At 45.2% G+C, this 27,250-nt stretch overlaps 1 protein-coding gene across 2 annotated transcripts; it reads right to left on the bottom strand.

The window, feature by feature from the left end:
• Positions 1-10,035: 10,035 nt before the first annotated feature.
• CX3CR1 (C-X3-C motif chemokine receptor 1) lies at positions 10,036-24,583 on the bottom strand. Of its 2 annotated transcripts, none has more exons than XM_025376118.1 (2): positions 24,393-24,583; positions 10,036-11,297 (listed from the first exon to the last, which is right to left on the bottom strand). In XM_025376118.1, exon 2 carries the CDS (start codon positions 11,286-11,288, stop codon positions 10,221-10,223), a length of 1,068 nt encoding a protein of 355 aa, XP_025231903.1. In that variant the 5' UTR covers positions 11,289-11,297; positions 24,393-24,583; the 3' UTR covers positions 10,036-10,220. The 2 variants fall into 2 exon arrangements, with proteins under 2 accessions (XP_025231903.1, XP_025231902.1); XM_025376117.1 differs by lacking the exon at positions 24,393-24,583 and adding an exon at positions 24,098-24,206.
• Positions 24,584-27,250: the final 2,667 nt, after the last annotated feature.

Raw genomic sequence — 27,250 nt, 5'->3', positions numbered from 1 at the left:
ACTAAAGCCAGAGTCATGTATTTCGAAGGGACCACTCAGGTTCATCACAGAGCAGAATGACACCTCTTGCCTCCTCATCTCTGCATCCTTCGTATTCTGCTCCTGTGCAAAACTGTGTTTATGAAAAAGTACATGTAACTTTAGGTCCTACTTCAGCCCCAAGACAGGTTTAAATCTGCATATGCAGCTTACGCTGCATACCTGGGGATACCTGTGTGCATGAGGTCTCAGGCTACAAATCTTCATCTCATTCTACTCCTAAAGAGGGAAGAGAAGTGAGGAGTCCATGGGAAGGCTTCTAGACACTAGAGTTAAGGCCACCATGCTGTTTCATGCACAAAAGATGGGAGACAAAGGCTGGAGGAGCATGAGCTCACCTCAAGGTAAAAGACAGGCCAGGGATATTGGGTTGCAGGCTATAGAAGGGTTAAAAATGGGGCAAGAAAAGCTTCCTGTAAAATCACCAAGAGCAAAGCTGACATTGTGGTGTATCAGGAAAGAATGTAAACAAGCTGGTCCAGTTGACTCTGGTAGAGGGAGCAGTAGGGCCTCGGGGAGGGCCCCTTAACTTTGGGGAAGCTGGCTGTGTCCTTTGGGGCAAAAAACAGAAGAAAAGGGAAGTGGGCCTATTCAAAGCCTCTGCTGTGGGCGATACACTGCGCTAGATGCTTTCACTGCACTCTCTCATTTTCTCCTCAAGCCTGAATATAGGCCTTGCCAACCCGTTTTTCTGAGTAACAAGGCAGTTAAGTAATTTCCAAAGAGCAACACTCTCGGAGCGTGGACGTCTAATCTTCAAGTTCAGGCTCATCAGCTTCAGAGACAGGGTCTGAGCAGGGGCCAGGGCAGATCCTGGTAGGCAAGGAAGTAGCAAAATGGCCTTGGGTCCCTGTTGGTCTCACTGAAGGTGGTGCAGTCGGGGAGTCTGGACTCCACGGATGGCACCTGTAATAGTAGGAGGAAGAGAGTAGTCTGGGGCAGGGGTTCCCTTAGCCTGGGAGTGGCCAAAAGTGACCAGGCTAAAGGTTGAGAACCTGGGCTCCTTACTTCTCTCAAGGTTGCTCTGACAGTGTAGTTAGGATTTACACATGGTGTTTTCAATTCTTTTTTGCCAGTAAATGTATAGGAGATTGCAGAGATACTCTCAACTCTTAATTGCTGCAATTACACCACCCCTAGACTGAGCATTAAAAAAAATGCTTCCTGGTATAAGGTTTTGGTACTGTCTTAGCGGTTCGTGCCACCACAGATAAAAATACCTGGATGCCCTTATGAAGTAGCCAAATGGAGTGCGGTCAGTACTGCAAGGAGTTGGCATGGGCATTAATTGCTTATTATTTTCTCCAGCCTATATCTATCTGCCTGCACTTGGAGTACTGATGAATTAATGCAGTGTCGTCTCTGCTGCCTCTGATCAGTTTACATGAACGACCATGATAAATATGTTGTAAATAAAAGTCATTTTCTTGACTTTCAGGTTTAAATGGCATCTGGTAAGAGCTTCTGGGCAGTCCTTTCCAATATTTTATCGCAATGCTAATTAAGACACAGGAAAAGATGAAAATGCTCAATAATGCCGCAGACTAAGACTGAAACAACCTTGTGAGAATCGGGGAGGAATCTGCATTCTACATGGTAGAGCTATTTTAAAAAAGAAACCACTGTGGGTTTTGCCCTACATGGAGTGCCAGGGAGAGTGGAGCATCTAGGATGACTCCGAGGTTTTTGACCAGAGCAACTGGAAGAATAAAGTTGTCATTTACTGAGACAGCGCAGACTGCAGGGGAGCGGGTTTTGCTTTGAGTGCCAGGAGACGCTGATTCTATATCCAAGGGAAGTTGTTAGGGAATTGAATATACACATCTGGACCTCAGAGAAGTCTGGACTGGAGAAAAGGCTTGGACCTTGTCAGTGTGGAGAGACTGGCTGAGAGAGGACAGAAGAGAAGGGAGGGGAGAAGAAGAGGGAGGCTGGAAGGGAAGAGGAGCGGATAAGTCTGGAGACGGAGCCTGAAGCCCTTGATGCATAGAGGTTAGGGAGGCAAGAAGGAACTAGGGAAGGAGACTGCAGAGGAGCACTCAGTGAGGTGGTTGGAGAACACAGAGTGGCATCTCCAAAGATGAAAGGAAAAGGTGCTTCAAGAAAGAAGGAGCAATCACCTTTGCCTAATTCTGCTAATGGGTCAAGTAAGGGGAGGCCTGATTGTGGACCATCGGATTTAGCAACATAGAGAACACTGGTGACTTCGACAAAAGTGTGTCTGGGGGAGGGGTGAGAAGAAAATTTGAGAATGGGAGACAGGGAGCTGTCTGGAGAGAACTCTTTTGAGTGCCTCTGCCTGGACAGGAGCTGGGGGAGATGCGGCATCAAGAGGAGGCTCCTAAAAATGAGAAGTATTCTGGCCTGCTTGCATACCAAATGAGAATTATCCAGCAGAGGGGAGAGACAGATAATGCAGGAGAGAGGGGATAAATGCAGGAGCGGAAGGTAGAAGGGGCTGGGATGTATCGTTCAGGTGGCAGGTTTGGCTTTAGATAAGCACAGGGACGATTCTTCCACGATACGAGGAGGGGCAGCAGAGTGCACTGGCACAGCTGTAGGGAGATGGGAAGATGTGGTTGGGGAAGGCTGTGGAAGTTCTTTTCTGGTTGTATTTCCTCAGTGAAATAATGTGCTTTCAAAGGGAAATGCATACAGTAGTTCTGGAAGTGTAAATGAGCCTTTTGCTATTAGGCTTCCCAGTCTGGCAGCTGGGCATCCTCTTCCCCAAAGCAAGAGTACCTGGATATGCCAAGGAGTTCTTACAGCTGGAACTCATGGACTTCCCTGGCTGATTGGAGCATCACTGCTGCCAGTAAAGCCCAAGGTATAGAGTATCCATAAAGTCACTATGGTTTGAACTTTTAATAAATTTTACTTCCATATAAAGTGTAGATAATTTGTGAAATGCAACCCAGAGATAACTTATGAAATATTTAAATAAAGTTGCTAATGTTCGATTTCGTTCTTTCTTTTATTTTACAGGTGTGAGCTCTACATTATGCTGAGATGGCTATGTACAAGTGTATCCAAAGTGACGGTAGATACATTGAAAGTCCAATCAATTGTGCTAAATCTTGAATCAATTCTCTGTTGCCTTTTGCAGGTTGTTTATGTTTTGTATAGAAGCGGATGGTTTAAACATTCAAACTGCACAACGGCTTTAGGGTTGCTCTGCTCACCTCTATTTCTTCTTCTCCTGCTAGGAAACCCCTCTATTCCCAGAACAAGTCTCTCCACCTCCTGCTCTTGCCTGATGCTGTATGGCTCTGATGGCCTCTCCTGTGTCCCCTTAGCCCAGGTGCTAAGTGGTCTCTGTTCCCTTAAAATAACTGTTTTGTGATGTTATTGGTCACTTTTTAAAAATCCCCTCATCCCTCTTCTTTTCTCTCTGCTAAAGGGCAGCCTTACCATCTCCTTTTAAGAACAGAAGTCTTTTCTTTCTGCCTGTTAAAGTCAGTAGCTGGTTTGTTACCCAATAACAAAAGCCCACAATATCCTGACCTCAAAGACTAGGAAGGTAGGTGATACTAAGGTCAGGGATTGGGAGTCTTAGAGAGCAAGCAACACATTGTCATCTCTCTGAAAAGTAAATTTCCAGTAGCTAGCAAGAGATTTATAAATGCTGAAATCTATTAGTCTACTAATTCCTTTCATGCAATCAAAGATCTGTGCAAAGATTTATGTTCATCATAGTGTCATTCCTTGTAGTGAAAAACATGGGAGTAGCACCCATGCCTGTCAGTAGGGCTTGGATGGACAAAGTCTATTATTGAGTCCTATGCAATCATTCAAAATCATGTTTGATTATAATAGATGAGAAAATGATCATACTATAATGCTAATTGAAAAAAAAAGATATAAAACTGTATATATGTTCTGATCTCAAAGTTTTTAAAAATAAAAATGTTTTTTTATATATAAACACATATATATGTTTATATTTAAAAATAAAAATCTGTTTAGCTCTGAAATTTGTCTTTTTGACTTAAGACTATATTATGGACATCCTTTTAGGATCATATTTATAGAATTGACTCATTCTTTAAAACTTTTTTTTATTATACTTTAAGTTCTAGGGTACATGTGCACAACGTGCAGGTTTGTTACATATGTATACATGTGCCATGTTGGTGTGCTGCACCCATTAACTCGTCATTTTCATTAGGTATATCTCCTAATGCTATCCCTACCCCCTCCCCGCTCCCAACAATAGGACCCAGTGTGTGATGTTCCCCTTCCTGTGTCCAAATGATCTCATTGTTCAGTTCCCACCTATGAGTGAAAACATGCGGTGTTTGCTTTTCTGTTCTTGCGATAGTTTGCTGAGAATGATGGTTTCCAGCTGCATCCGTGTCCCTACAAAGGACACGAACTCATCCTTTTTTATGTCATTCTTTTAAATTATACAATATTTTATTGTATGGCTGAATTGAAATTTATTGAACCATTTTCTTATTGATGAAATTCAAGTGCTTTTAGGTTTTGTTCAGTTTTTAAAATTGTAAATGGAGAATTTATAATTATATAGAACTATGGGGTAAAAAGCACTATTATGATTTATGAATACAATGTGAAATAATTAAATCAAGCTAGTTAACATACTCATCATCTCAAATAATTAACATATTTTGTGGTGAGACCATTTGAAATTTACTCTCTTAGCAATTTTGAAATGTGAATTGCTCTATTATTAACTGGATTCACCATACTGTGTAATAAAACTCCGAAAAAGAAAAAAGCAACATATTCCTCCTATCTAACTGAAATTTTATTCCCTCTAACCATCAGCTCTCTCCTTTCTCCCCACCCCCTAGCATCTGTAACCACCATTCTACTCTCTGCTTCTACAAGTTTGATTGTTTTAGATTCCACATACATGTGAGAATATGCAGTATTTGTCTTTCTGTGCCTGTCTTATTTCACTTAGCATCATGTTCTCCAATTCCATCAATGTTGTCGCAGATAACAGAGTTTTCTTCTTCTTAAATGCTGAATAGTATTCTGTTGTGTATATATGCCACATTTCCCTTATTCACTCCTCTGTTGATGGACACTTAGGTTGATTCTATAACTTGGCTATTATGAATAGTGCTGCAGTGAATATGGGGGTGCAGGCATCTCTTTAACAAACTGATTTCACATCTTTTGGGTAAATACTCAGAAGTGGTATTGCTGGATCATATAGTAATTCTATTTTTAGTTTTGGAGACACCTCTAAAATGTTGTCCATAATGGTTGTACTAATTCATATTTCTACCAATAGTGCACAATGATTCCCTTTTTGCCACGTTCTTGCTGACATTTATTCTCTTTGTCTTTTTGATAAAAGCCATTCTGGCAAATCTGAGATGTATCTCATTGTGATTTTAACTTGCATTTTCCTAATAATTAGAAATGTTGAACATTTTTCCACTTACCTGTTGGCCATTCATATGTCTTCTTTTGAGAAATGTCTACTCTTACGTATTTTTTTTAAAAAAGTATGCTCATGGCAGAAAATAACTTCAGTGTTAAACCACAGTTGTCTCTGGGAGGTTGAATATCGTGTAATTAAAACATTTTTAATTTTAAAAAGTGTATTGTTCATGTTTTCTATAATGAGTATCTTTCTTTTAGAATCAGAAAAATATACAAATAATTTAAAACAAATGCCTTGAAAAATGAACAATCTTACCTAGTATTCAAAGAAATGCAAATTAAAATGTTATTTTTGTTTCTATCTCAGTAAATAAGGGAAATATGGAGTAAAAGAGTAATCTGCCTGCTGAGCATGTTTTGCGGTTGCTAGCACTGCCCCGCTGCCGCTGCCCCGGGTGTGTCTGGAGGAACTCTCCCTGTTGCCTAACAACTGCTGTAATGTAACAGAAATAGAAACATGATGCCTCATATCCCTCAGAAAACGACTTGGCCCTTGGCCCCCCTGTGGATGGAGAGTATATTGAAGAGAAACCGGATATTTCTAAATTTGCTAAAACTCGTTTTTCTCACTTGCTCTCAGATCACACTACTCTTGAGTAGCCCAAAATTTTGTTGCCAACTCAGCAAGTTAAGCAAATAATATTATAAGTCATGTTGAAACTGAAGTGGTCCCCGTGGGCCAGTGAGTACCGTGCAAGTGGAGAAAAAATTAGCTGCTGAGTTAAGAGAACTGCTCCAATTTTGAAGGCACAAATGGGCATCATCTTGGGCCCAAGTACTACCCAAGGTGGACCTCTCATTCAGGCTCTTATGCTCCCAGGTGTAGTTGTTGACCTTTGAGGCCAGAGGTGAACTCTCTCCCTGGATGCTTAGGGACAGCATCTCAGAGAGAGATGAATGGAAAAGCCATGAGACCCTGTACACACTCTAGGTACAATGGATTACAAGGGTTGATAGCTCTTCTTAGTAATAAAAGCAAATATGCTCCATCTTTCTTGATAGCAAGGTCCGTGGGAAGGAGACACTCTCTTAGAATGTCATTAAATGACCATAGATAAGCATGAAGTGAGTGGAATTATGTGGAAGGGATTCAGCATTTTGCCCAAGCACTGGGCAGCCCCTGGATATGGCTGTCCCTCCACCATGGCCAGTCTGTCTAAGGCTTGGCCCACCCACCCGGATCCTCCTGGAAGCCACTGATAGCATTTGCCTCTGGGAATTCTGCAGCCTTTGCTGATGAGTCTCAGTTGACACCATCTGTCATTGCAGATACAGATGTCTCCAAACTGCAATTGTCAAAGGCTGTGCCACACAGCACACACCTGTCCATGTGCAGATTGATTCTGTTAAACTCTGCAGCTACCTTGCGGGCTGCTCTTCCCTGTCTCATTGTCTGCCTGCAGACCTTCCTTCTGTGTTCTCTGCTCTTAGAGGCCAGATTGATCTGTATTTTTATCAAGATGAGGAAGGAAATGGTAGACTGAATCTACATCTCCCAGTAATTCACTGTGGTACCTTGGGCCACCTGCTGGCCTTCTCTGAGCCTCCGTTTTCTTACCCACGAAATGTGGATTTGGACCCAGTTATCTCTAACCACCCAAGAGTCTGCGATTCTGCTACTAAGAAAAGCAAAAGGAAAGGACAAGACAGCATGTGTTTAGTTGCTGGGAAAAGCTCAGTCTAATAATAAAAATAATAAGTATAAAAATAATTGCCACCATTCATTCGAGCTTGCTTTGCCAGGTCTGCACTGTGATCTTTGCAGGGGTAATCTTACTGAATCCTCTGCTCCAACCCTACCAGGTGGGAACTACTTTTACCTTTATTTTTCTGATGAGGAGACTGAGCCTCAGAGATGTTAAATAACCTGCCAAAGCAGAGAGTTAATATGTTGGGATTCATCACAGACAGATCCTTCTGCTCTTGGGAAGCCCAGAGCTCAGAAGCAGGAGTGGGTCTGATTCAGGTGTGCTCTGAGGGCCAACTGTCCTTTCCAAAAATGCCTTCCTTTATTTAGACACCAACATCCTTGCTATTTTGGATTTTTCAGTGAGCTTCCTTATTTTCTTCCTATTCTGTTCTATTCAGAAAAATGAATAAATGAGTAAATATAGGTTCCTAATGATACAAATTTAATTTTCTTCTAGAAATGAAAGTGTTTGTTTCTCTTCTTTTATTTCTCAAGCCAAAGTAATTATTTCCTACTTCTTGGAAGTCCAGAAATAGTTTAAACTTTAATTAAAAGTCTTATGGTTCAACAGTTGGAATGAGGATCAGGTAATAATGAAGAAACTCCGTGAACACCCCGAGGAGAACCAGCACCTGCTCCATTGGTTATTTTAGCTCAGCCCACAGCTAACAGCTCAGCTCAGAAGGTTCCTACCACCCACTCCACTTCCAACACCTTTTAATATTCACACAGAGGTTTTTCACATTGTGAGATCCTCATGCTCTCACACACTTCCTTTGTACATGCCGTTTCCTCAGCCTTGAATGCCACCTTTCTTTACCTGGAGAACCCCTTTCCCTTAAAGACTCAGGTCAGAAGTCACACAGTACTCGTGTGCTACCACCTAATGCAAAGTGTGATTATTCCTCTACTTCTTTTCTGCATTTAAATGTTAAATTATTGAGGGAAGAGGCCTGGTCTCATCGTTTTTGGAATAGCTCTGGATGTGCATTCACATTTTGTATATAATACAACTCAGTAAAGGTTGTGTAATATTGACTTTCATATGTGTGTATCCAAAGCTAACATGTTCCCATGCCCTTTGACTCAGTTTTCCCCATGGCAATGAATTTAACCACAGGAAATAATTAAATGGGAGAAAGAAAGTTATACAGATGGAAGTTCTATAAAATATGTATTTGCTAAACATTGGAAACAAGTTAAATATTTATCAATAGAGTAATGGCAAGTAAATTGGGGTACATGATCTTGAAAGAGCATGACTTATTCTCTCATTCATTATACAAGCATGAAGACTGCCAAAGAGCTATCAGATACACAGCAATTTATCAGATACCACATCTGCCTTCAATGAATACACAGTCTGGTAGAGTCTTCTAAAATGATAATTACCAAACTACATAGAAAGCGAGCACTATTTGTGGTCTAATGTGAAGAAGAAAACAAATCAGATTATAAAACCTTCTGTACATGACGACTGCAACTCTAAACATGTGAGAGTGTGAACAAAGTCTGGATGGGTGAATACAGGAATGACAATATTGATGTGGTTAGACTGGATGACATTTTGTTTAGCATTATTACAATTGATTTTCAAGCTTTAAAGTTTTAGATTGTTTCAAACATTTCTAGGGGGGAAAAAAGCTACTCCCATGACCCTGGCTCCCCAGGTTGGCAGTGGCATGAATGATGGGGTATTTTTCCAGATGGGCAGGGGCTTGCCACAAGGTGATTGGGAGGGGATATTCAAGGCAGTCCAGGAGAGTCGGGTTAGGGAAGGCTATCACTCTGTAGACTTGGGAGTGCTCACTGGGTGCCATCGTAAGAACCAGCCTCTTCTGTGTGCTATGCCACGCAGCAGCACCTGCAGGCTTCTCTAAGTTTTGTCAGCACCACAACTTGGGCATAGCACAGCAGTGCCAGGTGTGGGGGAAGCAGAAGTCTAAGAAGCAGACAAAAGGGTTGAGACCTGCAAGAGTTGGTGGCTAGTTCCTTCTGCTGGAAAGGATGATCTCTATGTGAAAGGCTTATCCCTCTTCTATAGACAAGGAAACGGAAGCTCGATTAGTCCCAAGCTACCAGAATTGGGGTTGGAATCCATCCCTTCTTATTTGGGGGCAGGGTTTTTCTGTTTCCCCTACTGACCTGGGAGCAGGTGGAGATGCATTAGGTCATATGGAAGAGACAGGCTGATTAGGATGGGTGGAGCCCTTTGGGAAGGAGGAGGCAATGGGGAATCTGTTGGTAGGATCCCATGATGGAGGTATGAGAAGCCAAGCATTTGAGTTTTGACTCAATGCAGTAGGCAGTGGGGAGCCCTTATAGGTTTGGGGATGTGATGGAGGAGGGCTTCATGGAAATGAGGCTGGTGTAATCAGGGGAGAGGCTGGGTCAGGCACATGGTAAGGGTGGTGTGTGGCATCTGTTCTGTGTAATCAGAACAGTACAAATTCAACTTCTTGGAAATATGTACTTCTGCTTATCTATCAGTGAGATTGGACTGGAAGCTTCCATCTTACATATCCCTTCCCCATGGATAACAGCACCTTCCAGGGATGGGCACCTGATACAAACTTGGCCTATCAGAGCACTTCCCTGGGAATTTTGCCCTTGGGACCAGAGAAGCATGGGTGTCAGCCCCTCTCTGGTGATAAAGCTGTGTCATGTAAGTCTGGGGGATCTATAATAACTAAAAGATTTGAGTGTCAGAGAGAGGCAATTCTAGCTAGGCTCAGGCCCTGGTTTCCCCTCACTTTGAGGGCTCAGACACCCTTTTGTTATGCCACAATATGAACAATATTCACCACCCCCTTTTAACTAAACTAGACTGAGTTGAATTTTTGTCATCTGCAAACCAAAAAGTTCTGATGACATTTGCAGTAAGGGAGTTCAATTTGTTCCTTGTTCAAATTTTGAGCACAATTCTCAACAACACTCTAGGGTGGTTTTGTGTGCATTGGGTCCACCACTTTGTGCCTGTAAGAAGCAACAACAAAAATCTCTCCTCACTATTCAGCATCAGGTTCAGGAACTCCAGGTTCTCTGTAGACACAAGGCTTTGGGAGTCCCTTCAGAGAAGGAGCGATGCATCTCCATCACTCGTGTGGTAAGTAAAATTGCTACTCAGAACACTTCCCTGCCTGCTCCTTTGTGATTCAGATGGGGAGAAATCAACATGGACTGAGCGCCCACACAGGACAGCCAGGCATTTCCCATACAGGTGGTAAAGGTATCTTCTGAACTTCTCCCCAGCAAATGCATAGATGAGAGGATTCAGGCAACAGTGGCTAAATGCAACTGTCTCGGTCACACTGAGGGCCAGCCTCAGATCCCTCCTCATGTCACAACTGGGAAAGAAGTCATAGAGCTTAAGCGTCTCCAGGAAAATCATAACGTTGTAGGGTGTCCAGAAGAGGAAAAACACGACGACCACCAGAAGGATCAGTCTGATGGCTTTGGCTTTTTTGTGGTTCTTGCAGGAAAACAGCGTCTGGATGATTCTGAAGTAGCAGTAACTCATAATGAGCAGGGGAAGTAGGAAGCCAAGAAAATTTGCTTCCACATTGCGGAGCACGGGCCAGATTTCCTGGAGGACCTCAGGGTAGTCACCAAGGCATTCGTTTTCTTTCTGCTTTGTGAACATGAACTGGGGTGCTGCCACCAAAATGGCTGCTGCCCAGACGCCTAGGCTGATGGTGACGCCATGCTGCACAGTCCGGTTGTTCATGGAGTTGGCGGCCAGGACGATGGCCAGGTACCTATCAATGCTGATGATGGTGATGAAGAATATGCTTCCAAAAAAGCCGATGAAGAAGAAGGCGGTAGTGAATTTGCACATGGCGTTTTGGAGGCCCTCTTCATTTATCACATAGTGAGTCCAGAAGGGCAACGTGGCTACAAACAGCAGATCAGACAAGGCCAGGTTCAGGAGGTAAATGTCGGTGACACTCTTGGGCTTCTTGCTATTGGTGAGGGCAAACACTACCAACAAATTTCCCACCAGGCCAATGGCAAAGACAACGGAGTAGAATATGGATAGGAACACAGTCCCAAAGGCCACGATGTCCCCAATATAACAGGCTTCAGCTGAATCATCGTACTCAAAGTTTTCTGTAACTGATTCAGGGAACGGATCCATGGTGACAGCCTGGATCAGAAAGAAAAACAAGTAACTGCATTAGTTCTCAGAGAAACAAAGTTGGAATTCTGTGTGGCCTCATATGTAGGCAGGCAGGAAGAAACAAATATTGGTTGGGTGCACACTACATTTCCCAGCTTCCCATTTGCCATGTTGTTTAATCCCCACAACAGTCTTGCGATGAAGACTGCAACAGACTCTTTTGACAGGATAGGCAGAGTCCTTTGACTTGCCCAAAGTCATGCAGTAAATGGCTCCGTGAGCATTTGGCTCTAGGAATTTTTTTTTTTTTTTAGATGGAGTCTCGCTGTGTCACCCAGGCTGGAGTGCAGTGGTGCAATCTCAGCTCACAGAAACCTCTGCCCCCTGGGGTTCAAGCAATTCCTCTGTCTCAGCCTCCCAAATAGCTGGGATTACAGACGTGCACTACCATGCCTGGTTAATTTTTGTATTTTTAGTAGAGATGGGGTTTCATCATGTTAGCCAGGCTGGTCTCAAACTCCTGACCTCAGATGATTCACCTGCCTCAGCCTCCCAAAATGCTAGGATTACAGGCGTGAGCCACAGCGCCTGGCCAGCTCTAGGCTTTTTGAAGCTTGAGACAGATCTGTTTTTCTTTGACTGTCCAAAGTCTCTCCAAAAGCTAGCTAGTTTGACCAATGTGTGGATGAGAGAGGGAGAGCCTTGAGCAGGAGGCAGGGGTGAGATGGGGTGACTTGGGGGTGCAGTTGTAATTCACACTTCCAGTCTAAACTTCCCCAAAGCAATTCTCCATTCTCTTCCTTTATTTCCATCTTTTCCACTCTCTGGCTCCTTACTTTTCCACGAAGCTAGGCCTGGAGAGAGAAGCTTCAGACCCAGAGCCTTGGGCAGAACAGCACCGGGAAGCCCTCATCTTTGTTTTTTGAGAAACATTTCACTTTCTCTTCTCCTTATAACCAAGTCCTTCTCTTTCTTAGCAGGTATCAGACAGTCATACACTCTAGAGTGACTACCTTATTTTGGGTTGCCCAGGACTTTCCTGGTTTTAGCCCTGAAAGTCCCACCTATTGGGAACCCCCCACTCCCAGGCAAATCAGGACTGTTGGTCATCCTACAACCCTAAGTGAAGAGGAGATGTTGCCATCATTCAGGGCTCTGCAGTCATAGAGGGGCTGGCTGATCCAAGATGGAGGATGGGGCTCCGATGTCTACTGGCCTAGGTTCTGAGTGACTAATTCCCCCTTACCATTACCAGCCTTATACTTCACTTTGGTCTGGTCTTCCCCACTATTCTTATCTCCTGTTACTTTCTGAGCAGGAATTGAAAAAAGAAGACACTTCTGCAGGCTGCACTCCCCTTCTTTTCGCAGCCAGGACTTGGTCATTCACTCCAGAGCTGGCTGGGAGGCAGCCCCTTCACACTGCTCCTCTGGGTGTCTCCTCCTCCCTTCCTTATGATACCACAGATGCAGATGGGTCCCTCAGAAACCCTCAAAACAGGCCTCCTGGTTGTCACCGCCTCCCTCTTTACCACAACTTACAGCAAAGCCTCACGCTTTAACCGAGGGAGTTTCCACGCCCCACTATACCCTTTCCATGATGGTTTTACCCAGGCGGTGTCTCACCAAGATGAGGCCCACCCAGCCAGGGTGTCACTTCTCCCTTCCCAGCCTCTTCTTTGAGGACTGCATCTCACCCAGAATCTCCTGGGATAAGTGGGCCGGGGCTTTACGACCCAAGCTGTCTCAGGCTGTGATGAGTTCCCAACCTCAGGGAACGTGTATGCCTTCTCTGCTTCAGGCTGCAATGCCCTTTTCTCAGAGAATAATCTCTGGTTGTGACATTAATTAATAATATTTAAGTCGAATGGTATAAAATGGCTGACATGCAGCTATTTTTGAGCCACATCCATGTCAGTTTCATATGACTCAAGCTATATGTGGGGAAACAGAAATTGCTACTTAGTGCCTGTAGCTTGTCACAGAGCATGATCTTCCCAGACACGCTGCTGTATGAGTAAAAATAGTCAAGTCCTTGGTGGTTCTATGTTAGGGACCCTGGAGCTAGCTACTTTCTCCCTCCCCTTCCCCCAGTGAGAAGAGCTGGCAAAGCTGACCTCAAATCCAATAAAAATTGTCCTGCATCTCTTCACATGCCTGTGGTCGGTCCTTTAGCCCCGGAACTTCTGTGGACTCGGGCGCTCCCGAGATTGAATCCTGTATCTGTCCTCTCTGGCTGAGTGATGGGTGAGCTTGAAACTTCTGAGTATAACATTCTTTGTCTGTAAGATCGGGATTCATTCTCATGCCTGTACACAGAACTGTTTTAGGGGGAGCACCTGGCACAGTGTGTCGCATACAGCAAGCACTTAATACATGTTCAATTTGTTTCCTGCATTATGTGAGGAAGCAGAAGCCCTTTGGATCTTTGGAATCATCAAGGCTGCCTGTGGACTCCCATGTTCCACCTCTACCCTGGGTATCCTGGGAATTTGATCTTTAAAGGTCACTTTATTTTTTTCCCCCCTGAAATAAGACACGTTTTCTTTTCAGATTATTTTGGGGGAGGGGAACTAAGCCGCCCTTTATTGAGCTTTTACTAAACTGTCAGACTTATTGCTCTACTTGGATCATTATCAATCTAATCCTTTCTGCAATTCTGAAAAAAAAAAAAAAGGTTCTATATTTAATTCACTGCCCTGTTGAATGGCTCTGGGGATATTCATGATGAGAGGAAGGAATGGGACAAATGTGGAGAAGGCAGGGAAGTTAGAAATAAGCAACTGACTTTCTGGTTGAGTGGCAGACGGGTCCCAAATCTGGCCCTTTGCCTTACTGGGTGCCTGGGCTCAGGGCTGCCAGGTGCACAGGAACATCTCTAATGTGCACCGAGTCTCCATATAAGCCTCGGGTGGTCCTGGCTTGGCGGGGAGCTCATGAAAAGATCAGTCAAGCACAGTCTAAGCCAGGAAGGAGCTTGTCTTCTCAATGGGGAAAATTCACATAAAAGCTTTGGTTAAGGCAGAATGGAAGAAGTGGGTCAATGTATCCTCTGAAGATGGGATGCAAATTCAGGTCATGCTCTGGGCGGGATGGTGTTGTCTGACACGTGGTGGTATTATGTATTGAGAGCCAAATGGCTAGTTATGGGCACCCATCTGGCTTGGGACTATTCCCTGCCATCCAAGGGGTCTGCTCAGTGCGGGCAGAAGAACACTCTGCAGCCCTCATCCTAGCTCCCTGCTGTCTCAGAGTCCCCAGTGAAGACCCTAGAATTGCCATGGCTCCCACAGGAGTCTCTCGGTGCTGGCACAGTGAGTGCATGCAGTGGGTGCTCACCCAGCATACTGTGGTCCCTGCTACGAGTCATCTGGACCATGCTACAGAGGAAAGAGTGGTACAGATACCGCTTTCTACGAGTTCCCACGTGATTCTGAGGATCAGCACTGGTCATTGAGGGACATTGTTGACCTTTATATTCACATTTCCATTTTGCACACATCATGCCTCACAGGAGGCACAGCTGGGTGAAGCACCTGGCCCATCCCACAGCTGGAAGCACGGGGAGCGGGACTGAGGCCAAGGCCTGTGCTCTTCCCACTCTCCCTTGAAGATGGAGGCGACTCGGGCCCTGGGCTTAGGGTTCAAATCCTGGCAGGGGAGAAGGACACAATGACTACCAAACAGTTGAGTCCCAAATCCAGTGGTAAAAAGGCATCAAAACAACAGCCTTAGCTTTCTCCTCTAAAAAATAACCTCTTAGGTTTTTTGAGAGCATAAGAATTAAATTAGTTTAAATTGTTTATTGGGATTTGTCATAGACACATAGATGCTCAAGCAAGTGTGTACACTGTCACTGCAGCAAGCTTGAAATACAAATGAAGGGAAACAACCCCAATGTCCATCACTAGGGACAGATCAAATTACGATAAGTCCAATTAATGGAATACCAAGCAGCTGCTTAAAAACACAGTTTCCAGCTCTTGGAAACTTGGGAAAAACAACAAAAACAGGCAAATCTATATGTTCTGTTATGGAACAATCTCTAAGATATACTGGTAAATGAAAAAAGCTAGGTGAGGTACCATGTACATAGTATGCTGTCATTTGTGGGAAATAATGATGTGTGCGTATTTTGTACAAGGTTTAAATATCTCTTAAGGAATACACTGGTGGTGGTAATAGTAATTATCCCTGGAGAGGGATTCTGAAGGCCTGAGGATATGGGAAAGGAGACAGTCAGAAAACAACTTGGAAAACACAACCTCTCATTTCAACCATGCCTCTCACATGTGGCTTTTGAACATATGTGGTCATGAAATAGATATCAGCGTGGGTAACAGCAGCTCTGTTTTCTATGCAAGTCTCAAGAACAGCATGAGTCATGGGGCAACATAGGGTTTTGCCTGGTTCTGACGGGACTTGTACTCTGTGTGCTGGAACTAGTTCAAACCCACCCTTGGTAGCCAAATGACCCAGAGCATGTGAAGGCACCATTTACATCAGAAATCTGACATCAGTGAAGATGTGTCCTTCACAGAATTATTCCAGTGAACTTGATAGCTTTAGCAAGGTGCTTTTTAAGGAATACTGAGCCTGAGCTGAGTGCACCTCCTATTTGTGTATCCTCCAAGATGTTCAAGGTTTGGGAGCTGAGCCTAAAGATAGGGCCCCCTGGCAGCAGATGGGAGTGTGGCCATGCCTTGGGGGTGGCCTGCAGGGTGGTTAAAGGCCTGTCAGAGGTCTAAATAGCTTTCATCTTAGGCTGGACCATGGCTTTCCTTTGTCCCTGAGGGACAATAGAAACCAAATGGAAGAATCAAATGAGGTAAGACTTTGCAGTGTCTACCCAGCTGGGTTTCATATCCACAAGGGTTGTAAGACACATGCATTCTGGGATGTTGCACTAATAAAAGAACCATCAACTAAGGCTGCACTTTACAACTTAGTGCAGTAGCCAGTAAGAATTTAAACCTTCTCTGGGCCATCCTCAGGCCTCCTTACCCACTATTCAGTTAAGCCAAGGTTTTACTAAATGGCCTTGACTGAGAGTTTCGGTGAACCTAGACAGAGCTTTGAGTGTACACGTTTCACACCCAAGTAGAAATTTGTAAATTCCCCACTCACATCCGCGGCTGATCCTGGTCTACTTCCTCTGGCCTACTTCCTTTTCTCATGCCTGCTTATTTATTTTTTAACTTTTTAGGGGAGGGACACTCATCATTACCCATTGTTTCCAATCAGCTTCCCTTTTCTATACTTCCCTTCTTCTTTAGATGGCCCAAATCCATTTCTTCTTCTATCTGACATCCTTTTATGTTGCTTTCCCCTTCTCTTTTGGCTTCACATCTAGCTTACTGTTTTCTAGATCCAGTGTATCTTCTGGTAGTTTTTACTCTCCTGGTCTTTGTTTATGGCTTTTTAGTAAAAGCGAAGTCTAGGTTTGAGGTTCAGTCTGGTGCCAAGAAAATTGTGAGGCTTAATTTTTTTCTTTGTACCAAATGAGAGTAGAGAATTGCTCGAGGAGCCCCAACCCAAACTTTCCTTATGAGGATATCATTGTGCTGTTGGCGTTGCAGAATCTGAAGTTACCCTCAGAAAGTCCCAGTTTAGAAGGAGAGGAGGCTGCCATTCCTGGGTGCCTGCTAAGTGTCATGCTCCACATACAAGATCCCACCATATTCTCTTCACAATCCCACTTGAGAAATGATGATCCCCATGGTATAAATTAACCAGCTGAGGCCCAGAGATTTGGTTAACTGGTTTTCAAGGAAGCAAAAGAGGCAGGATCTCAACCCCAGATGCCTCTTTCCACAAAGCCTGTGCTCCTTGCACTGCTCAATGTTTTTCTCCCTGGAGGGGAAATCTGCAGGATATTGCAGGCCACTTCTCTCAAAGTAGAACTGAAAATAGCAGACCCAGGCCCCTTAAGAGAAACTGGTCCATGATGCATCTCTGAATTGGTTGGGGTTTTCCCCTCTAGGCTCATAACCCAGCAGGCTGGCCCTCAGGGATTGGTGAGTGGAAAATGGAAGGTGGGGTATTATTTGCTCCTCCAGCCACCACTAGGTTGTCCACACTGCCAGAGCCCCAGGAATCTGGCTCCCATTAACGATGGTGAGGAAACTGGGGTACTTTCTCTGGAGAGGAAAAGTCTGAAGGCTGAAGGGTTAGCCTATTTTCTGCCTTCAAATATATGATAGTGCTTTTAAGAGCCACATGTTTCACAGGAGCCCACACATTTCCGAAGATGAATGGCTGAGAGACCCTGGGCAGGTCACTCCGCTCTGCTTCAGTTTGTTGATGTATGAAATTAAAGCATTGGACCAGACCACCTCTAAGAGCCTTGCTAGCTCTGGCATGTTCAATTTTTCAGCAAGAATCAAACAGAAGGAAACTGCTTGTTTGTTTGTTTGAGATAGGATCTCTCTCTGTTCCCCAGGCTGGAGAGCAGTGGTGTGATCATAGCTCACTACAGCCTTGAACTCCTGGGATCTAGCAATCCTCCCACCTCAGCCTCCCAAGTAGCTGGGAGTATAGGTGTGCACCACCATGCCCAGCTATTTTTGGTAGATATGGGGTCTTACTATGTTGACCAGGCTGGTTTTGAACATCTGGCCTCGAGATCCTCCTGCCTGGGCCTCTCAAAGTGCCAGGATTACAGGTGTGAGCCATTATGCCTGGCCAAGGAAGCAGTCTTAAAGAGCAACATGAGTCCTAGGTCAGCAAAAGTGTGGTCTATTGCCAACAGAGAGGCTGCCCAGCAGCCTGCACAGGGAACATGACACCTCTGGGGCAAAGCCTCTGAGCATTCAGATGAGGTTCTGTTTGGAGACAGGGAGCTGGATCAGTTGATCAAGTCTTGGCAAATCTTGTTTACCTTGCACTAGACAGAAAGGTTCTCAGTTGGCTGCCATGCCCAGACCCCTGACTGTTTGGGAAGCCAAGTTTTACCAGGTCCTGATGGTTTTCTCATTTATGATGGCAGCTATTTTTATAATACACATCCTTTGGGATGCAGAGAGAGCAAAGGCTGATGGGGAGAGGAGTGCTGAGTTCCATGTTAAGGAGCCATGAGGTAACATTTTATACCCCATCCCCTATGCAAGTAAATTCAGTGACTATCTATTCCCATAGCAATGAGCCCACCTAGAACAGCATGGCATTGTCTACCCGCCGGGGTTTCACACTGGCCAAATGCACACCCAACCACCCCCTCCAGCCACCACCAAAAAAAAAAAAAAACAGCAACAGGAGAATCCTATTGGGTTTAGTGAATTGCCCCTTTACAAAACCTGCCATTATTTTGTGTTTGAAGCCCCACCTTTCCCTTTCCTCTTCAAAATACTTTATGGTATTTATTTATTTATGTCAAAGTAAACTGCAAAATTTTGAAGGCAAATACTTCATAATTGAGAAAGATGGACTTGTTAATTGTTTAATTATTAATTAAGTCAATATTTTTGAGCATCTGTACCATATTCTAGTCTAAGGATAAGTAAAAATTAAAAATAAAAACCTTTAATTCTTCTTGTTAAAAGTTAGGACAGAGATCACCTCACCTCCCACCTCACCTCCTTTTTTTCTCAGAGCATTTACTTTAGAAAACTTTTTTTTTTTTTTTTTTTTTTTTTTTTGGACACGGAGTTTCACTCTTGTTGCCCAGGCTGGAGTGCAATGGTGCGATCTCGGCTCACTGTAACCTCCACCTCCTGGATTCAAGTGATTCTCCTGCCTCAGGCTCCCGAGTAGCTGGGATTACAGGCACCCACCACAGCACCCAGCTAATTTTATATTTTTAGTAGAGCCATGTTGGCCAGGCTGATCTCGAATTCCTGAATTCAGGTGATCCACCCGCCACAGCCTCTCAAATTGCTAGGAATACAGGCATGAGCCACCGTACCCGCCTAGAAAATTGTATGTATTTTCTCCTCTCTTTGAATGTATGTAAATCCTTTTGAAACTATATAGGCTTTTTGTCAGCTTTATGAGCTAGGCTAGTCTTTCCCAAGGACCTGGGCGTCATCTCTTTGAAATGTAAACAAGCCTAAGGGAGACAGTGCTTCTATCTCCTAGTTTCTGTGGGAAGATAGGAGCCTAACTGAAGAACCTTGCTCTGTGCTGCAAAATTATCCCTTGTCTTAAAGATAAATTTGATTTTCCTCTGGGTAGAGCCAGTTAGCTAACACAGGTTGTTACCCTAATTACCAGGTAAATTTAGAGTGAACCATGTATGGCAAACGGTGCTGGCAAGACCTTTTACTTGAGGAATGTTATTGTTTGTCTTGATAACACGTGTGTAACAGATTGTATCCACTTGGCTATACAAAAGGGGGAGATTTCTTTCTGTTCTTGCAACCTCTTAGTAGAAGGCCTATAATGCTCTGAACGTTTTGGTTTACTGCTTATTCCATAATAAAACTGTTCTTTCTCTACTCCTTTTGTGGAGAGAATCTCTGTGTTGAAAGAAGACTTTGTTAATTCTATTTCACCAATACTAAGCACTGTACTAAATTCTGTAGAGGCAAAAGTGTTTAAGATACAGTTCCTAGAAGTGTTTATTATTGTTTAGTAACAGAATGTAAGAAAAGTTATGGGAAGCCCAAGGATTGAACCTCTATATCTGTCTCCTTAAAAACTGGGGGAGGGTGATCAAGGGGATACTACCAAAAAAAAAAAAAAAAAAAAAAGCTGCCATTTGAGCTGATGTTTTAACGATGGGGAAAGTCTTCCGGGTTGACCAAGATGGAGGTGGCAGTGAATAGCGGGTGGGCTTTGAAGACAAAGTCACAGAGGGTCTGAGCATAGGACGGTTTCCCAGGGCCAAGGCCAGGCAGAGGGAAATAGAAACAGAAGGCAGTGAAGATGGTGGAGCTGGGAGGGACCCACATGCTCCCGGAGTGTTCAGGAAAGTCAGTTTAGGCTGAGTGCAGGGCTTCGGGAAAGGATGCAGAGAAAGCCAAGGCCAAAAAGGGAGAAGAGGGACAAAGAGAGGGGTCTCAAATTCCACACTAAGTAACTACAAGGAAAAATGATGAAAGACTTTGAAAATAGACACACACTGAGTGATGAAAGGACTGGGAGTCCTTTCTAGCATACTCTTTGGGGCTACCTCCCCCTTTTATTGCCTGAGCTAATTTTACAGCACCGTAGGTTATAGCAGATAGCAGTGCAAATGACTCTTGCTCATGGAAATACAAATTGTGTCTGGTGGAGATGCACTAGATTAAGTGCCCTGTGGATATGGACCAATTGTGCCTTTATCTCTAAATTCTTCTCAGTATTTCTGAAAGCATCTCACCCGTGCTGTTGGTGTGGCTGTAGACTGCTAGTTCTCATTGCTGCATAGGATTCCACTGTATGAATAGTCCGTGATTTATTGCCATTTCTGCTGCTAATGCACACATAGGTAGCTTTCAGTTTGTTGCTAGTTTGGACAATGTCGCCGTGAAAATTTTTGTGCATGTACATCTCCTACAACATGGATGCATTTTAAAAGTTTAGTCTTCAGCCAAATCAAAAAATATGAATCCATATATGAAGATCAGAAATAAGCAAAGCTAAACTACATTGTTTAGGGATGATATTTAGATTCAGTCAAACTATAGGGAAAAGCAAGGAAGTAATCACCATAAAAGTCAGACTTACGGTTCTTTATGGGAGAGGAAGAGGCTGTGGTCAGGAAGGGACATGAGAGAGGCTTCTGGGGTTCTCTTTCTCAGCCCGGATGGTGGTAATGTGGGAAATTAAATCTAATACTTTGCTAACCCAGACAGTGTTCTTTCAGTGTGTTGTATTTTGCAATAAACAAATTTTGCAAAAAACAAATTTTGCAAAAAACAAATTTTGTTTATTGCAAAATACAACACACTGAAAGGAGACTTTGTTTTCTCCTTAAGCACACTTTAAGGGGAAAACAAAGGTGGTCTAGGAAGATGTTTAAAGACATATAATACAGCTTTTCTTCCCTACTCACAAGTTAAAATGCTGCATTTTGGCCAAACAAGATGAGGGGGCTGAAGCATCAGCTGTGGCCAGTGTGCCGTGACAATCCCACCTGTGTAGCAGCCAGCAGATTCCAAGCCCCTCAAGAGGGCAGGTGGGATCAAGGTTCAGCTAGAAGCCCCAACTTTCCCCTGGCTCTTCTGGGCAGAGTGAGTGATGCCAGAGAGCCCGACTTCTCGGAATGCCTGGGCTGTGCTGCTAGGAATCAGAACATGTCCTCGGGAAAGGCAGCCAAGATCTGGATTCTGCCATTCAGTTTCCACTCCCTCCTACGACCATGACCTCCAATGGAGCAGTAGAAGTTCCCCTCCTTGTTCAGCTCCTCCATTACAGGTGCTGGTTCCAAACGTCTCTGAACTCAAGACACTGGGTCAGAGGCTGGGGCTGGGGAGGAGCAGTTGGATGCCTGGATCCCAACCAGGAGGTTTTTTGAGGCTAGGGTCTCTGGCTAGGGAGAACCATACCTGACATTGCCACTGTGCCATAGCTGCCCAGGGCCGGGCAGGGTTCCTCCTGGGCTGGGGTGGACTGGGTCAGCTCTAACACGTTCTTTGCTCTCCTGCCCCTATAGCTCTGGATTCTTCACAACCTCATTCAATAGTAGTCAGTGTTTTTCAGGTATCCAAACTTTCTGAGACTCGGTTTCCTCATGACAACAATATATATTGTTTCTTGAGCACCAAAGACAGGTCAGGCAGTGTGTTTGGGACTTTCTATGTCATGCCTTTAATCCTTGCAGAAAGTCGACACATACCCATTATGTGGCTTCAAAGGCTGATGAACAATCTCCATTTTAAAAGTAGGCAGCAGACTTAGCAAGCGCTGTGCACAGTCACCAAGTGCAGAGCCAGGACTTCATTCCAAAGCCAAGCTGCCTATGTCCCCATCTGTGAAGCGGGGTCAGCTGAGGAGCAGGGCTCAGGGGCAGACTTTGTGGAGACTGGCACGTGGCTGATGGATAGTAGGTGCTCCCTTCCCAGAGGTGTGGCAAGTGCCAGGTCAGCCTGAGCACTAAGAAGAACCACACTGAATTTGCGCTGAGTCTATTTCCTGCCCTGCTTTCCTTTGTGAAAATAAAGCCAAGCGAAGAGGAAGATGAAATAATCCACCCTAACCTTCCTGAGCCCATTTCTCATTCCCAGGGGTTTTGAACCCCAATCCACTGCCCCCATTCCCAACCCACAGTGGTCCCCAAGGCTCTGCAGCACAGATCTGTTGCCCACCCTGCCTCTTCTCAGGAAACCCAGGTCCCTCCAAAGCGCCCTCGGGGCCTGGGACGAACTGTGCCCCAAGCAACGCAAGCTTTCTTGCCTGCTTTCACATGGTTCAATTTTCCTTTTTTTTTTGGCTCAGTTTTTTTCTGCCTCAAGTTTTCTACCTCAAGTATTTCAAAAATTAATTTTTTTATTTTTTTTTTGTGGAGGGGTTGTTGAAAGAATCCTAAAATTGCTTAGCCGTTCTCTGGACTGAGCAATAAACTCACAAAGCAAGGATTGCAGGCTCTGTGAGGCTGTGATTGCCAGAGGCAAGGCAAGAGAAATAACAAGCCGTGGCCATTCCTCAGCTGGGGTCTCTGATGGATTTCCTCCTGTTTTGCACTCAGAATATCTTTCTGAAGACCATGTTTTCCACCCACACAAACCTGAGCCTGAGTGTCCTCACAATGGTTGTAACAGCATATATCAAAATTGAACACTAAATTTGTGCCAGGAATTTATTAATTAAAATAGCTTTTCTAAAAAGCTGTAGATGGGCCAGGCGCGGTGGCTCACACATGTAATCCCAGCACTTTGGGAGGCTGAGGTCGGTGGATCATCTGAGGTCGGGAGTTCCAGACCAGCCTGACCAACATGGAGAAACCCCAACTCTAATAAAAATACAAAGTTAGCCGGGCGGTGGTGCATGCCTGTGATGCCAGCTACTTGGGAGGCTGAGGCAGGAGAATCGCTTGAACCCAGGAGGCAGAGGTTGCAGTGAGCCAAGATTGTGCCATTGCACTCCAGCTTAGGCAACAAGAGCGAAACTCTGTCTCAAAAAACAAAAAACAAACAAACAAAACCCAAAAACCCAAAAAACCAAAAACCTGTATATGGCACAAAAAGTGGAAGAAAAAGGAAAAAAAACCCATGAATCTATCTGCAATGCAGTTTCCTAGAATCAACCACAGCAATCTTTTAGCTTTTCTCTATCTACATTTTATACATATTTTATATTTACATTAAGTGCATTTATATTTATATTAAAATGCAGATAACATTTTAAAAACTCTTTATTATGAAATTTTCAAATAAAAAGTAACTTTTCAAAAAAAGCAGCGAGAACCTCCTTGTACCCATCACCTGGCTTCAACAATTAGCAACCCATGGTCAATATTCCTCTATTCCCCACTTAATGTCTCTCCCGAATTATTTAATTTCACCCATCAACACTTGTGTGCATCTCTAAAAGATAAGCACTCTTTCTTAAAGAAGACTTTAATGCAATTTCTCATCTCGAAAAATTAGCAATAATTCCTCGACAGCATCCAGATGCAATTTTTCATGCTTTTTTCAGTTAGTATAAAATCATGAGCTTTTCTCCACGTCTCTAAAATGTAATTACTAATGTTTCTAATCTTATTCCACCAGGTTGAGTGTAATTATAAATGATCTGATCACTCCTTGCCTCCCCCACTCTTCCATCCCCTTGGACATATTTAGGCTACAACATCCCCAGGAAAATGGTTTCCATTGTCTGCACGTAAGGCAAACAAACATTATTAACCTGTTAGCTGTCCACTGCTCCACCCCACCCACAGGTACCCAACTAGTCCTGTGCACCTACCTGGCGTGGACTGCCAAGGGAACCTGTGGATCTGCCAATCAGCCACCCTGTCCTGCGCAGACTCTACCAGAGACGAGTATTTCCCTTTCCTTCCCTCTAAGAGCATTTTATTTGCAGAGTTAGCCAATAGTATCTTGTTTCCTGTGAGGGAGACTATCTTTAGATGCTGCAACAGGCAAGCTCAGATACTCCAGGGTGGAGGCCAGCTGCCGACAGGAGGGCCTGACTTTGTAAACCTGGAAGACCTAAACCTCGGGGAAGACTGCGGAGCTGGAGGGAGAGAGGTGCCACTTACCCCAACCTGGAGGCAGGGGGCAGGGAGCAGGCCCTGCGGTCAGCAAAGCACAGCACAGTCAGCTCTCATCAATGGGGTGCCTTCAGGAAGCTGAGAGAGCTCATGGGGCCCTCAACTTCCCTGCCCATGAGAGGGACCCCAGAGTACTCACTGGACCACATTGGGGCACACACAGCTCTTCTCCTCAAAGTGTGGTCCCAGGTGCTGGGAGCTTATTAAAGATGGCACCTCAAGCCCTGCCCTATATCTGCTGAATTAGAATTTGCATTTTAGTGAAATTCTTAGAAGATTGATACACACACTGAGTTTGAGAAGCTCTGGTATTGAAGGCATCTAGTGAGTATCTTGCACTGGTAGATGCTCAATCAATATTTTTTTCCTCACCTCTCTGCCCCAAGGCATTTAGTGGCTCCCTGTACCCATCAGTCAAGCCTCAGGACACAGTCTTCACCCAGGACCTGGCCTAGGCTCCTTTCACAGTCTCTCCCCCTGCCACTCCTGCCCTGCAGTGGGGGAACCTGGTGGGCTCCAGCATCCAGCCATGCTTCTGCTCCCTGGCCTGGCCAGCTTGGGGCGACTGCAACGTGAATCTCAATCGCTACTGCCTCACCACCTTCCCATCACTTCATTACCTGCCTGACTCCTGGCACATGCTGTATAATTCCAATCCATCTCTAGCCAGGGCCTGGCCCCGCGGTAGGCCTTCAATACACCTTCATTAAATGGTCCTTGACTCCTTCGAGGCCCCTCTGGCCCCGTGCTGCCCACATCCCAGTCACACTTGGTGCTCCCTTAGCTCTAGTCACTGTGGTATTCTGAGGACAGGGAGTGCTCTGTGCGCTCCCCACCTTGCCCCTCCTCACCTCCCCCAACCCCAGGACAGAGCTGGCGGCTGCAGTGCAGTGCTGCGGGCTTGGTGGCCCTCTCATGGTGGAGGAAGTCCACCAGCAGTTTTCTTTCTTTGTTCCTGGTCTCAGTGTTTGGCCACCTTTCCCTACCTTTGGCCAGAAGGTCGCAGGACAAAAGCAGAGTCAGGCCGCTCCCCGCTCACTTTCTGACACTGGCCTCTCCCCACCCCACCCTACCACACGATACATCTCCTGCGGTCCACTCAGCAGGGCCGGCTGCCTCAGCCCCTTCCCTGCCTCTGACTCCCCTCCTCTTCTGAGGGCTCATTTCTTGGACCTGGCCAAGACTCTCCCTCTCTTCCCGTCTCACACTCTTGAGGACAGTCTCATCCACCCCACATCAGTAATCCCCTCTGGGTTCATGAGCCCACATCTCTACCTCCATCCAGGGCCTGGATAATTTCTCAAGCCCATCCAACCTTCTCTGTTCTCTCTTTCCTCTCACCATTTACCCAATGGCCATTCTCCACCCGGAAGCCAGAGAGCTCTTCCTGAAATCCAAGTCTGCCAACTTAAACGCCTCCAGGGGTTCTCTCATTCCTAGTTTAAGTCCACAGCCTGGTAAGCACTGCCTGCCCCTTCTCACTTCCTACTGTGTTCTCACCACTTCCACTTCCCCCAACACGCTTGTGCCCGTGGCGGGCTCTCTTCCCTTCCCAACTCACCTGGCTATCCTGTCCAGGACGCGACTTTACCAGCTTTTAAAGCTAACAGATATGTTCCACAGCTGCTAGCAGCACAGGGCTTCATGCTTGGCAGACATGGGCACCAGCGTCCAGTGTCAATTGCCTTGCCCCCAAGCCCCATAGAGCAATGCCATGGCTTAGATAGATACCTGTGCATGTGTGAGGGATGGGGAGGTTATAGGAAGGGAACTCTGAGCTTGGGGAACGTGCCATTTTATAGCAAGCAGTAAGCAAGTCGGTTATTTGGCCCTGATTGAGATGTCAGCTCATCCCTCAAGGTTGCTCACTGCAAACTCAACCCCGCAAAATGGACCACGTGAAGAGCATTAGCGCTTTGCATTCTTGACACACTCATGGAGATGGAAAGAGCCGCGGCAGCCTTCCCCCTCCCTCCATGCCTCCTTGGGCCTCTGTAAAGCAGTCTCTGGCTCTGCGCTGGGAACTCTCTCCTTCCTGAACTCTTGTTCACCCCCTCCCCCATGCTCCCACCCTGGTACAGCCTTATTCCTTAGACCCCCGCCTTCCTCTCTCTGCCCAGCCCCTTTAGCTTAACTCTCTGCTGGAGCTGACCCTTGTTCACGAGTTCTTTGTCATTCTCCATTTCTCTTCCAGTTGAGACAGTAAATGCAGAGGACAGTTTGGTTTCTGCTGGGCAGAGAAATGAGAGTATGGTGGGCTGGCTCAAAGACAGGAGGCCAGACAGAGAGGCTGTGAGGATGGCAGGGGACACCCTGGACAGTGATGGGCTCACACAACGCAGGCAAGGACCGGAGACTTGGTGTGAATAAAGCTTTGTGGGAATGTGGGGTACAGACGCAGAAAAGGAGCGTGAGAGTGTGATTCGCCTTCATTGCCAAGCCAAGATACTGCCATGTTCTTCCGCGGGCCCTGGAGAACTTTGGGAATAATCGCATAAGCAATTGTGCAGCACTGGGCCTGCCTGAGGCAATGTCCTAAGTCCTTCATGTACATGAACTCATGTAGTGCCCCCAGTGACCCCATGATGCAGGTGCTCATTTTTTTTTTTTCTTTTTTCTTTCAGACAGGGTCTGGCTCTGTTTTTCACGCTGGAGTGCAGCCACATGATCATAGCTCACTGCAGCCTTGACCTCCTCGGCTCGAACGATCCTCTCCTCACCTCAGCCTCCTAAGTAGCTGGAACTATAGGCACACGTCACCACACCCAGCTAAGTTTTGTATTTTTTGTAGAGACAGAGTTTCGCCATGGACCCAGGCTGCTCTTGAACTCCTGAGTTTGAGTGAT

The sequence above is a fragment of the Theropithecus gelada genome, chromosome 2, assembly GCF_003255815.1.
Source record: "Theropithecus gelada isolate Dixy chromosome 2, Tgel_1.0, whole genome shotgun sequence".
Lineage (NCBI taxonomy): Eukaryota > Metazoa > Chordata > Mammalia > Primates > Cercopithecidae > Theropithecus > Theropithecus gelada.
The sequence above is the reverse complement of the archived record's forward strand: the minus strand, read 5'-3'. Positions and strand labels throughout refer to the sequence as shown.

Excerpts from the sequence above, each read along its gene's own strand:
- CX3CR1 (XM_025376118.1), bottom strand. The coding sequence starts at position 11,288 with ATGGATCCGTTCCCTGAATCAGTTACAGAAAACTTTGAGTACGATGAT.